A 13989-nucleotide genomic window follows, 5' to 3' on the forward strand; every position below is an offset into this window, starting at 1 on the left:
GTGCAATATACCGAATGGCCAACAGAGGGGGATAAATAGGCATTCTGGAACCTGAGAAGTGAGAGAACATCTGTTGGTGTGGCAGGAACTAGATAAAAAGATCAGCTCCTTCCACACTCAGGGGAAGAAAGCTGGCTGCTAGCCAGAGAGGCTGTAGGATCAGCCATCAGGACTGGGAGCCTAAGGTTCGGCGAGGACTAGTTTGGGCCTGTCACCTATCTGATAGAGGAGGACACCCTCTAGATGCCCCAGGTGAGGTTAGTGACAGAGAGGTCAATGATCCAAGAGGTGAGTGACTCCAGGTTGCCACATATGGTGGAAGATGCGTAGGAAAATGGAATGGCGCATAAAGCTGCAGAGTGCAAGCGTCGTGTAAAGTGGATGTCTGCTGTGAGCAGTGCTGCTGGATGCAGGTAAGGGCCAGGAGGTCGAAAAAATAGTCGCAACGTTTCGATCTGGACACAGGTCTTTTTCAAGCAGTCTGCTTGAAAAAGACCCTTCTCCAGGTCGAAACGTTGCGGCTATTTTTATGGAGGAATAAAAGCGTCATTTATTCTACTGCATCCCGGTATGCTGCCTTGCTTTTTACTTAATGTTTCTGGTGGAACCGCGATCCGAGTTCCAACCCCCTTGGCGTGCATCAATATTAGAGTCCTGACATTTTTTGGGATGTATGTGAGTGCTGCCTGTTGACTTTTTTTCTCTGCATGTCAAGCCGACAGAGGATCTTCTGCTAGTCACGGAGATTGAATTTCCCACCTCCAGCAAGAGATTGTTCTGATTTGCTGAGGCCGCTGAGTGTCAGTTGGCTTCTCTAACCACAGCCAGTGCTGAATGAATGGCTGTGATTGGCGGAGCTAGCTGACACTCAGCGGCCTCAGCCAATCAGAGCAATCTCTTGCTGGGAGGCAGGGAATTCAATCTCTGTCATTAGCAGATCTTCTGTTGACTTGACAAGTGGCCGTCAGCCTGCATGGAGCCCTGGAGAATCCCGGATGGTGGCAGCTAGGTGAGTATTCCTGTTTTTTTCATGTAGTGCAGCTAGTGCTGGCATTTAGCACTGCTGAAAACGGGGTACCAAGTTGTGCCACGTTTTCAGCAGCACTGAAATCCCCGCCCATTCATTTCCATGGGCGACACAGGGCTGAATACGGCCAAAGATAGAACATGCATCGAAAATGCTGCTTTTTGATGCTTGTGTGAGCAGCCACAATGAATGGGAGCGTTGTACAGCATTTAGCGCAGCGCTGAAAAGGCAACACTAAAAAGCTTTACAAAAACATCTCTGGCCTCCTGTTCACAGGCGTAGTGATATATCCCGCGGCAGATCTCCGCTGCAGGAGCCGCCACCGGGGAGCAGGAGAGAGCTGACAGCTCTCCGTTCCGAGCCAATCTGATAGGCTCACCGTGGAGAATTGTGACAAATCGCAGCATGCTGCGATTTAAATCCCACTAGCCGAGAATCGTTATAATTCTCCGCTTGTGGACAGCAGGCTGCGCGTTCCATAGTAGTCTATGAAAAGCATTCACTGCATATCGCCGCGGGAAACGCAGTGAAAAATCGCCCGTGGACAGGAGGCCTTACTGTTTGTGTGTTGTACTGTTTACATTTGCTGTGCCTCCACTCATCAATGTCGCTGGTCTAGTTTCTTTTGGGGGGTTAGCATGTATGGCACATTTAATAGAACAAAAGACACACATCAAGATAAAATGTTACTTTATTAATAGGACAGCAAATATTATTTTGGTTTTAGGTAAAAAACAGTCTGTAGGCTCTTGTCTTAAGCCCTCTTACTTTTCCTGACTAGGGTTGCTGAGCCAATAGTGATTGTCTGCAAGGAAGAAAAAACTATGTCATTAAAACACATTTCTGCAGAAATAATACACCTCATATTTAATTACTGTGTTTCTCTTAAGGTAGCCATATATATTAGTCTAAAGTTGATCGAAACAGATGATTTCAACCAAAATGATTGTTCATCCAGCAAATAATTTTTTAAATCAGCTGATGACAGATTGCGATACTCTCTAAGAAGTGGATCAGCTTTTGATAGTCACTAGTCAAAAAAGATCTTTCTGTGAAAGAATGTTCCTAGAATTTTGGCAGAAGAATCTTTCATCCATTGCCCAGTATCATTAAATATATAAGGCTAGTTTGAAGGACTATGACCGCCAGTATGGACTGAAATATGATTGACTGCACCTATGAAACAATTGTCCACCAGGCACGTGCTTAACAGTTATGCAACCATCAACCTACTTCTATCCAATATGTATGGCCACATTTACTTTGTGCAATAGAAAAGTACTTGGAAATCTCAATGAAAAGTAAAAACATTGAAGGACTTGATCTGTCCTCAGCTGCACCATTTTCAACTATATTTGTGTCTTCTGATCAAGAACATAGTTGAAAACTTGGAGGAAAGAAAGGGCCGCAAAGGGGAGTCTGACTACTGTTGTTGTTTTTCTTCAATGAGCTCCTTCCTTGCCTGCAATAAATACTTCATTAGTGGCCAGCTTTCACACACAGATGCCTAGCAGGTACTATCAATGCACTTTCCATCCTCTACTGTGTCTGGCTCTCTGGCTCCCCTTGCTCTGAAAAGCTGGGTAGTGCTATTTTTGTGTGAAAGCTGGCAACTAATGAAGTATTTACCGCGGGCAAGGAGCTTGTTAAAGAAAACTAACAATGACAGCCAAGAGAAAAGTGGGTGAACAGAGTGGCTTATTATCATGGGGCCAAAGAGGGGCTTATTACTATGGGGGCCCAATGAATATTTATTAATGTGTGGGAAGAAGGGAGCATTGATATATTGTGGTGGGCACAGTGGTGGGATTATTACCGTGCAGGGGCATTACTACTGTGTAGGGGGCACTGAAAGGACCATTAGAGGCTATACACGCAGCTGGATTTTGAGGTAGTGCGCTGTCTGTGCATTCCCATGACAGCACATGGCCTATTTTAGCTTTTGAGGCTATAAGATGTACAATTTTTCCATCAATGGTCATTGTGAAAAAAAATAGCTGTATGATCTATTCTTGTCTGTTTTCATGAACCAGAGTAGAACATACAATGTGCGGGGTCTGTGGATATAGGACAGCACATGGACAGGTGTCTGTGTGCTATCCAATGTGGGCTGCGCTTCAGCCTTTCAGGTGCAACATACTGCCATGTGAATTCAGCCGTATTGGTAGCGGCAGGATGAGGACAGTGTGCAGAGACAAGTTGTGGCTGGAAGAAGTCTTTATGGCGAGCTGAACCCGATAGAGAGCAGAGTTTGGTCAGAGCACTGGGGTGAAGAACTGTCTCACAGTGGAGCAAGTAAGGAGAAAAGGGGGAAAAGGAAGACAGAGGAAAAGGCAAGCAGCTCCATCTGAAGAGCTGGAGTATAAGTCTCGGTCACACCAGGAGAGCACAGCTACAGGTAAATGCTATAGTTTGCGGATCTAAGTGAGTATAAGTTTTATTACAGATGTACATTAGCAAAATCTAACTTGAGTATGATAACTTACTACGACAGGTTTTCCTATCTTAAGCCACTTGAAAGCTATTGAAGGATAAATAAACTGTGGCACACAATTTTCTTAACATGTGAAGTCTCAAGTTAAACTTTGCTACATCTGTAGTTTTTAGGTACAGAATAAAACAGGGGGGAAGGGGCCGTCAAGAAACCTTTGCTCAGTTCCCACCAAAGTGATAAAACACCCTGCCTTGTGATATATCAGAAATGTACCTCCAGCATTTCATCTCCTTTGACTTCTTGAATGTGAGAAAATGTGTCACTCTTGCAGATAAGTTTTCCACCTTGAAGAGTTACAAGTACCTGAAGAAGGAAAAACAGTTTGCTTATTTAATAAGTGCCACTCTACACAGATGAAATTAGATTGATTACCTTTATTGAAGTAATATAAAGAAAACACACTTTCCTTAGACTTTTACATTTGATCACTCATACACCATTATTAATGTTATTTTCATTTTAATAATGCAGAATTACTTAGGTTGAAAAAACACATATTCATCAATTTCATATTTCTAGATCACATAACCTACTTTGCCTTGCAGGAAAAAAAATTGTTCCAGGCCCAACAATTTTAAGCAAGTTTTTTAGATTCATTGCTTCTAAAATAAAGACACCCAATGTAGTATGACACAATTTATTTATATGTTGGATATGAAATCTGAGGCATATGGAGGTATAGTGGGACCTTATAGACTTCTGTAGGTGCTCTATTATAGCTAAATACAATATGATGTTTAAAGGAGTTGTCTAACACTGAATGTTATCCCCTATTCACAGCATAGGGTATACAATTCTAATCCGTTGGGACTCTAACCAATTGAGAGAATGTAGATCCTGAAGGTCCTTGCATAACTGGATGAGTGGTGAGCAATGCCATTACTTTTGTTTCAGTGGGACTGCTGGAGATAGGCAAGCACTGAAATGAATAGAGTGGTGTGCATGCTCAGCTACCACTCCATTCCTGCAGGAATCTTTCGGGTCCCCCACAAACCTAGAAAGGCACTCCCTCTCCCGTGGGTAGAGGATAGCTTTTAATACTGGCACAACATATTGGGGAATTTCCTTATATGTATTTCTTTAAAAAAAAAATTTCATTAGCTAAATGTCATCTTTTCCAGCTAGCTACATAATCCATAATATGTTTATGGAGTAGAAACTATACAATGCTAGTCAACTGTCATTCAAAGATATTCATGACAGATTAACCAACTCCAGACTTAGCAATTTCCCCAGTTGTTGATCAGGCATAATTATATATATATATCTAGAAGCAAGTAAGTGTCTGTCTTTCTTATTTTGTGGTGCATAAATGCCACAAAAATACATATTTAATTTGCTTTATCATGTTTTGTGTATACATTTTTAAATATACATTTCTATAGAATAGTCTACTACACTATTCCACTGGGACACTTTTTGGGCCTCAGTCAAGTGAATGGAGCTCTATGCATATGCTTTGCATTAATATCAGCATAGATCTATGACGTGATGAACAGGACAACATCTAGTCACAAAACTCTGAGATTTCCAGAACAATTAATTGATTCATTACCATCATCTTCTTTCCACCAAAGGCAGTGATTTCGGACTCTTTTCCAACAGTGAAGGAATTGCTATGAGATTGCTTTGGGGTCTTTGAGGTAACAACAAAGTCATTTCCATTTTGCTGGATTTCAATTATAGGGTTGATATCCTTTGCTACTTTGATTATATCCTCTGGCAAACCTGGAATATAGAATATTGAGGAATATTATGGGCAAAACAAAAATGCCAATTGCTGAAACCCTTTTGCACTTGATATGCCTAAGCACACTGTGAATTAGCCATCGTAGAAACCATGGTGTAGTTCATACATGGGACTGGATCAACATTTTATCTCATTGTTATTCTAAAATAGCAGCTACAATAGTTTGTAAAACCTTTGCTGAAACACTGGATGTGAAGGAACATTGCACTTTACAAGTGCAGTTTTTTAGATCATGCTAACCTTACCTACAGCCCTCAGGAAACTGTCATAGTTCTCCTGAGAATAGACATTCCAGGTTCCATTGAAGGCCATGGTGACTCTTGATGTTCAGTTGGAGGCAGGCAAATGGAAGTGAGAGGAGTGATACGTGATAATGCTTGCACTAAGGCAGCTTTTATATGGCCAGGCACCCTGATGGAAAAATCGTTTGTCATAATAATTAACTGCACAACTATCAATCATTAGTGGATTGTTTGATGACTATAGAAATGACCTATAGTTCAATGTCCAGTGACATTTGTGGTAGGGAATATTATGTAATGTGACCCGTTCTTTCCAATTATTCTAATAAAAAGTAATTATGCACAGCAGAGTCCTTTAAAATAGTGTTTTTTGTATTCATTCTTAAAGCTAAGTCCTTTTTTGGAGGCTTTTAAAATATATTAGAATAGTGCTTTATGAGTATTTCCATAACATAATGTCAATTCTCTACAGAAATTCAAATTAGATTCCAGTTCCACGACATTGTTTGTGTAAAGAAAAGTTGCAGGAGGATTGAAAGAATTCAGACAGTGTATCAACAGAATAAAGGCTTCATCTGTAGAGGCTTGCTGTTTTATATTGGTTTTGTAACTCCCATTTACTTCTATTGGAGTTATGGAATCTGTATATTGTAGAACAGCTACCACTGTTCCAACTGTATTCAGTAGGAACAGTAGCTGTATTACCAACGTAGGCCACAGAAAAGTGTACAAAGCAACCTGCTTCACACCGACAGTTACCAGTGGAATAGCTGATTGGCTGGAGTCCTGAGCAGTTGCCCCCTACTGATCAAGTGTTGATGACCTAAATAAGGTTGGATCATCAATAATGTAGAGGTGGATAATCCCTTTAGGCCTCTTTCACACGAGTGACGCGATATCGCCGTGAGAAAATCGTAGTAATATTGCATCGCTGCTCTGTGCAATATCAATGTGTTTTCTCGTGGCGATATTGCAATATTGTGTTGCTACAAAGTCACATGTGGTGCTACAGAGTCGCGCAAGTTTGTAGCACCACATCCAATTTTTTCTTTTTTTAGGGGGGGCTATGCTGAAAATAATTCCTAGTTGCATAGAAAAAAAAATACATCACCCTTTAGGCACTGTCAGCTCCCCGCGTGTCTCCCCTGAAGCGTCTACTGTGTCCCCTAAAATAAACCCTAGCTGCAGGAAAAAAAAATACATCACCTAACAGCCGCAGTACACTCCACCGCGTCTTCTCTGCAGCTCACCGGCAGAAAAGACGTGGCGGAGTGAACAGCAGCTGTTATGTGATGTATTTATTTTTTTTACTGCAGCTAGGGCTTATTTTAGAGGACACAGTAGAACTTCTGACTGTAAAAGTCCTATTGCACTGAACAAGAACCCAGTTTTTGTGAGATGCGATGTAACACATAGGAAGGCTCCATAGGGAAACATGGGCTACAAAACATTGCAAGTCGCGGGCATATCTAGCAACCCCCAATTTTTTTCTCTTGCAATGTCGCATGCTACAAAACATTGCTAATGTGAAAGAACGCATAGAAAAGCGTGGGCTTCATGAGAAAATCACACAATTTTGACGCCTGTGAGAAACAGGCCTTAAGGTCTGAGTACTCTCAGTGTAATGGCCCATTGACATGTAATGATTACCACTCAAAATTCTTTCAAACTAATTTTAGCGATAATCGTGCAGTTTAAATCACTCACTATTTATTCGCAAGTTGTTATCACTGACTCTCATTCAGCATGAAAAACCAATGCTGACTTCTTATTACATGTAAATGCTCCCCTCCTCAGCGCTTCACATAGAAGGTGAATCGCTGAGCGAGAAGCCAGTGAGAACCAAGCAATCCAGCGGGGAAGTCTGTCAGTGTAAACGCTCAGTACGAGCGCTAATGAGCGCTCGTGCAGTCGTTTACTGACTGTGGTCCTGTGTAAAGGCCCATTTACACACAACAATTCTTGCTCAAAGCTGCCTTTTGAGCAGTAACCATTGCGTCTAAATGCACGGACATCGTGCAGTTTTTGTGCACGATTAGTTTCTCACTCAATTCTAGTTTTCTAGAATTGAGTGATGAACTCTTATCTGCGGTGCAGGCTGTTATCACAGTCAGCAGCATGGGTAAGATTCTTTCAGCTGGTAGTTCACAGCAGGAGGCGAGCAGTAAACGCAGAGAACAATGCAGCTGTTTGCTTATGCAAAACAGCTATATTGTTTGCCAAGCCATAGCAGTGGTGTCCGGCTCTGCCTGCATAGCTCTTTAGTAGCTACTTAGCTACTATAGACTATGCAAAGATGATTGCTCAAAACTGTCACTCAAACTGTCGTTTGAGCGATGTTTATGGTTCAAAAAGTATTTTATTCACTGCCACATTAGTATCGAAGCATACAGAATGAAAATATGATTACAATAAAGAAGTATCAACACAATACCCATTCTGTTTTGCTGTTCAGCTACCCCACATTTTAGGCAGTACCTATAATATATTTCCCCGATACAACTTCATCCGAAAGAACCAACCGCATGGGAAAAAATAAAGAGGAAAGTAAAAACAACAAAGACAATAGACAGAGGCAGGGAAGAAAGAGAAGGAAGGGGAAAATGTAGGGTGGGATGGGGTAAGGGAAGGGGATAGGGATAATCTGTCCACATTGACCATGGTTCCAGCTTGTACAGATACTCCCCGACTTGCGAACGGGTTCCGTTCCGGGAGCCCGTTCGCAAGTCCGTTTTGTTCGCAAGTCGAACAAGTAGTAGTATGGAGCGGGATCGCGGGTGGATCCCGCTCCATACAACGTCGGGTGCCGGCTGTTCTTACAGCGGACACCCGGCGGCAGCAGTTCCGACGAGCCGCGCCGCTTGTCGGAACTGTTAACACTTTAAATACCGCTCTGACAGCGGTATTTAAAGTGTTAACAGTTCTGACGAGCGGCGCGGCTCGTCGGAACTGCTGCCGCCGGGTGCCCGCTGTAAGAAACAGCCTGCACCCGACGTTCAGGGGGCCCGTACAGCGTCCCACGATGAGATCGCGGGACGCTGTGTGGTTGCTAGGCAGCCGGGGACCTCCTGAAAGGCCCCAGGGCTGCCTATGCAGAGTGCCCATCAAGCGCACGGCTTGCTAGGCGCTCTGCATAGACAGCCCTAGGGCCTTTCAGAAGGCCCCCGGCTGCCCAGCAACCGCGATGTGACCGGACAGGCTTCTATCAGGCTTGATAGAAGCCTGTCCGGTCCCTGCACAGTATGATGTAATGCCATAGCATCACATCATACTGTGCAGGACAGATAGTTCGTATCTAGCGAAATTCGCAAGTCGAATGTTCGCAAGTCGGGGACTATCTGTACTCTCAGTCCTATCATTGTCTACTACTTTTAGCAAGGGGTATCTCAAGCCAATCAGGGAATAAGGGCACCATTATCCAACCAGGTGTTCAGTTCTGGGAAGGAATGGAACTGAAGCCACACCGCCCATATTGAGTAAAATTTGGTGAAACGCATCTCGTCTTTGGCACACAGCTCCTCCATGTATTTTAGATTGTTTAGGGACTCTAATCACATCAATCTCGTGGGGGGAGTCATGGACTTCCATTTCCTAGGAATGATTTGTCTCATGGCTAGCAAGAAAAATCGCAACAACGAGTCTTTTATGTGGGCTATCGAACCCAGGATCATAGATAACAAGGCGATTTCAGGGGTAAGGTTGATTACCTGTTTGCAGACCGCTGTGTACAGCGCGCCTACCTCCTGCCAGAGTGGCTGAATTAGCGCGCAGGACCAGCATAAGTGTACTAGAGTCCCTCTCTCTCTAAGGCACCTCCAGCACAGATCCGGATACTGGGGGTACACTCTGGCCAACCGTTAAGGTGTCCTATACCATCGTGTCTAGATTTTATAGTTAAGTTCCTGCATTCTGCTGGATATATTCATCTTATGTGTCATGACGTAAGCCTTTTTCCAAAACTCCCCTGAGAGGCCCGAACCCAGGTACTGCTCACAGGCCAACTCCAGTGTCCTGCTTTCCTCCGACGTCTCAGTCTCTAAGAGGGATCTATATAAGAGGGAGATTTTTGAGCGATCATCTATCAGCACATTGTAGAAGTACTCCAGAGGTGCAGGTGGATTAAGAGATGAAGCACAGGTGTCAGTAAACAATAACACTTTCCAATCCAATTTTCCTGCCACCCGCACACTTCTCAACTTTTATTCATGTTGGGTAAGAAAGCGCGTTTTGGATTCCTTGGAATTTTTCAACAGAAACACGTAAAAATGAACTGTCAGGATGACTTTATTAGCAATTTTTTGAAAATTAAACGTGAGTTATCAGAGCTTCACACCGAGAAGATAATTTGTAATCATCCTTTATATGTATATTTATATAACATATATTTATATAATAAGACTCTTCATTTCTAATTTCTCTCATGATAGATGGATAGAATTAGAGAAATTAAAAATTAAGAATAGTCTTATGTCAATTAGAAATTATATAGAGTATGCAGAACACAGCTCTGATGTCGGAGGTTGTTCTGAATATATATATTACAGTATTCAGGACAGCTCAGCTCCAATGCAGCGTTGTTCTGCATATGTAATATACATATGTAGAAAAGCCTCCAACATCAGAGCTGAGCTGTCCTACATACTGTAATATATATATTCAGAATAGCCTCTGACATCGGAGAGCAGTCCTGCCTAATGTTAAGGCTCATTTATACGCAAAGACAATCTTTCAAAGATTTGAAAGATTGACAGTTCTAGCTATCATTTTGCATAAAGTGCCAATGTGAATAATGCCCAGTAGCAGTTTATTAGCTTCATTTGCATGTAAATGAGCCTTCAGGAACTGCTTGCAGAACACAGCAGGTGGTCTGAGGTCTGCAATTAGCTCCTTTGTTCTTGAAGGGGGCTGTCAGCTGAATACAATGTAATCAGCGCTACCATGTAGAACACAGCATGCGGTCTATGTTATCTTCTCTCCAGCTGAACAATGGATTTTATGCCTACCTAAAAATCATCATTCAGCTGAAGAGTGAAAGATGGAAGCATTTATACTCAATGATTATCGCTCAAAAGCTATTGTTTGAATGAATTTTGAGCGATAATATAAATGGGGCTTTAGAAATATATCAGACCTCGGCTGACATCAGAGCTATAATTCTGGCTTTACTGCACAGTAACACTGTCTTGGTTTGTTGACCTTTGTGGGAAAAATTCTCAAGTCTCTATATATACTTGGAGGCTCTTTAGCTACTTACAGTTTCTTTAGTAATTAAAGGGAACCTGTCCCCACCTAGGAGCACCATATACTAAGCTACGATTCTCATATGCCAGGTTCCAAGGAGCCTGAGAATATGCTCTGCATCCTTCCTGTTGTCACCTGTGTGCACTGACACTGTAGCAGAGTCATCTCTGCATACTGTGCACAGATAAGTCCACTGTACTGTCCATGTGCTGACTTAGGAATAGGGAGCTGGGAAGGTATGCAAAGCAAATCCACAGGTTCCTTGGGACCTATCCTATGTGCATCATAATTTAGCTTATGGTCCTAGTAGGTGGTAACAGGTTCCCCTTTAAGCTGCCACAAGCCTACAGTTAGGAATGCTTCCTCTCTTAAAACTGTATAAGGGAATTAACAGTGTAGTGTTTGTATCAGCAGTGTATTAGTAGCTTTACATATGTGCAGTTTCATAATATAGTATGTAGGTTCACTAATGGTTTTAAAGAAGTTATATGTTTGATGTCAGGATCAGTGGACGTAAATCCACTGAGGCACAGACTGATTTGGCTTTGGGCCAAATATTGAGGTGACACCTGAGGTACCCCAGTCATCATCCTTTAACACCACCAGTCGCCATGTGGGCTTTGCTGCAGGGTCAGCTGTTACTCGGGAAGTGCTTATACTACAGTGGTGGTTGATGCTACTTAAGGCCTATGTGTGGTATCTGAGGGTATGTACAGGAGCTTAATTAGACAAACCAAGTCAGGGCAGGCAGCACACTTCTGCATGAGGAACAAAGCCAGAGGTTGAGTCACGGAGAACAGGTTCAATATGGAATTAAGGCCAGAGGTCAGAGTAAGCAGCAGATAAAAGCATAGTCGGATTAATGACCCTGATTCAAGAGTAGAGCCAGGAGCAAAGTCGGCGAAAAGCCAAATGTCAGAAAAGTCAAACTAAACTTGAATGCACACCTTAAGCAGACAGGGGAGGGATGATAAACCATTCATTGGGGAAGATTTAGTTAGGGTGCACTGGCCCTTTAAGAGTTTGGCCAGGGAAGCCACTAATAACAGCAAGTGTAGACTCCAGGGATCCGAGTCTGCTGGGCACAGAGACAGAGTATGTGTCACAGCCTCTGGGAAAGGTGAGTCGGAGGCTGCAACCGTATCTAGTAACAGTGGGACTATTTGACTAGAAAGCTGAAATACATATATACATATTGCGACTAATATGCTAAGACAGAATCCCAGGAAGAAAAGCCATAGCCTACACAGAAACGCTGTGTGAACCCAGCCTTCCGGCAATGTTAGCAATTTCTTTAGTTTTTTTGTATATACCAAAATGGATGTTCATTACATTTTTTGAACCTGAATGACGCACAGGTTATTGACCCTACAGCAGTTTGATAAAACTATCAGGCTGATATTCAGAAAATGTGGTAACTGATACGTTGTACTTTTTTGAATGGAGTCTAGGTTACTCACCTTACAGAAACAGCTTGTGACATGCAAAGTTCAATGACCTCTTCCTGTGAAAAGACAAGGCCACAAATATGCAACTAAAAATTGAAAGTACCAAGTATAGATCAGCCATTTTTCCTGTGATATTCTTTTATTTCAGTACTGTTGACAGTTAAAGTTCTTTACAGTTGAGAATAAATGATACATAGTGATGAATTACTCAGCATGCTTTAGATAATCACACTCAAGCATAAGAGGACAAGTCTTCTCCATTATGGGTGTGTGTTCAGTAGTCTTCTCTATGCCGCAAAAGGCTGGTTTGTGGGTGCAAAGCGGGGGAATGGCAGTGAGTATAAAGATAAATAGTACAGGTTTGAACACAGCATTTTTTATAGTATCCATTAATTACTTTAGTTTATTCCCTTTAAATAGATGTCCTTGTTCTAATATTCTTTTCTTGTGAAATGCAGTACTCCACTATGTAAGGACCTATTCTTTGTTCTTCTTTATGCTGTGAGCCCTAATTTGTGAAACTAGAATGAATGATAAGGAAAAGATAAGAAATATTAAAGGGGTTGTGTGAGTTATTGATGGCAGTGGGGGGTGTAGGATACATAAAAAAACAGACACAATGCTTACCTCCTGCTGGCCTGATGCTCCTCACCGCCACTCACCGCTGCTCTGGTCTTCTGGGTTTTTTACTCATGCGACTGCTGCAGCCAATAGAAGGCTCGACGGGGATGTCAGTGATAACGTCCTATAAGTTATGGCTGCTGGGCGCTTCTAAATTAGAAGTCAACATGATAGGTGACATCACCTGTCAGATGCCACGGCACCAAACCACCAAAACAGCGGTCCGGCACCACGATGAATATATTTATTTTATATAGTTTTTGGCACAGGGACCCATAGCTATATAAAATAAATAATGCGGAAAACACCTTTAACCCCATAGGACATACAGGGGGGTTTGGGGTTTGTATGGAGGGGAAAGGGAGCCAATCCCGCTTCATATAATGTAGGTGCTACCTATTTTGACAACTGACACCTACTCACAACATCTGTGATCACTGTGAACTCCAATTGCTGCTGTTAACCCTTTAGATGTGCCTATCAGTATTCTGAGGCCCTGAACAGCCACCCTGCAGTGAGATACCAAGGTGTCATTTGGTGGCGATGCCAGCCAGAAGACCTGCCAAGGCTGACATGGCTGATTGCCTATCAAGCCATGCCTGTGGAGTATCTTGCTAGATTGCCTGTCAGAACGTGGTATAATGCAATACTAATATGATTGCAAGGTCCAGTCCCTTATGGGCACTGAAAAAAAGAGTAAAAATTTGTAAAAAAAAAGTTTTACTAATTACTAGAAAAAAATAAAAGTTATTAAAAGTTAAAACAAACCTTTTACCATATTTATAATAAGATATATACAAAAAACAAAAGCATATTTGGTATCGCGATCTATCAAAGTAATATATTATTTATCCCACAAGGTGAACATCGAAAGAAAAAAAAATACACAACGCTAAAATTGTGCTTATTTTTGGTCAACCCCGTTTCCAAGAAAAAAAATTAACAAAAAGTGAACAGAAAGTCCTATTGTTAGGTTGTGCTCCTGGGATCTGTAGTTCTATGGGTTTCCAGGAGCACACTTTCACAGGTGTGGGATGCTTGAGCTGGCTGGATGTGGAGTTCTCCAGCCAGCCAATCACCACCGGTCTACTGCACATAAATGCCAGCCAATTTCTATAGGTGTGAACAGCGATCTGTTCTGTGTTTCTGTGCAGGTGGACGGACAT

The 13989-nt window shown here is 42.3% G+C and overlaps 1 protein-coding gene across 1 annotated transcript; it reads right to left on the minus strand.

Annotated features, from left to right (window-relative positions):
* Positions 1 to 1729: 1729 nt before the first annotated feature.
* Positions 1730 to 5623, minus strand: LOC136575302 (fatty acid-binding protein, liver-like). Its single transcript, XM_066575075.1, has 4 exons — positions 5517 to 5623; positions 5077 to 5249; positions 3735 to 3824; positions 1730 to 1832 (listed from the first exon to the last, which is right to left on the minus strand). The coding sequence occupies exons 1-4, from the start codon at positions 5581 to 5583 to the stop codon at positions 1782 to 1784; spliced, it is 381 nt and encodes a 126-aa protein (XP_066431172.1). The 5' UTR covers positions 5584 to 5623; the 3' UTR covers positions 1730 to 1781.
* Between the last annotated feature and the right edge of the window lie 8366 nt (positions 5624 to 13989).

This window comes from Eleutherodactylus coqui, chromosome 1 (genome assembly GCF_035609145.1).
Source record: "Eleutherodactylus coqui strain aEleCoq1 chromosome 1, aEleCoq1.hap1, whole genome shotgun sequence".
In the NCBI taxonomy this organism is placed as follows: Eukaryota; Metazoa; Chordata; class Amphibia; order Anura; family Eleutherodactylidae; genus Eleutherodactylus; species Eleutherodactylus coqui.

Coding starts and splice junctions, on each gene's coding strand:
- LOC136575302 (XM_066575075.1), bottom strand. CDS start 5,583: ATGGCCTTCAATGGAACCTGGAATGTCTATTCTCAGGAGAACTATGAC. Junction 5,250..5,516: donor CAGTTTCCTGAGGGCTGTAG/GTAAGGTTAGCA, acceptor TCTATATTCCAG/GTTTGCCAGAGGATATAATC. Junction 1,833..3,734: donor AAGGAGATGAAATGCTGGAG/GTACATTTCTGA, acceptor TCTTCCTTGCAG/ACAATCACTATTGGCTCAGC.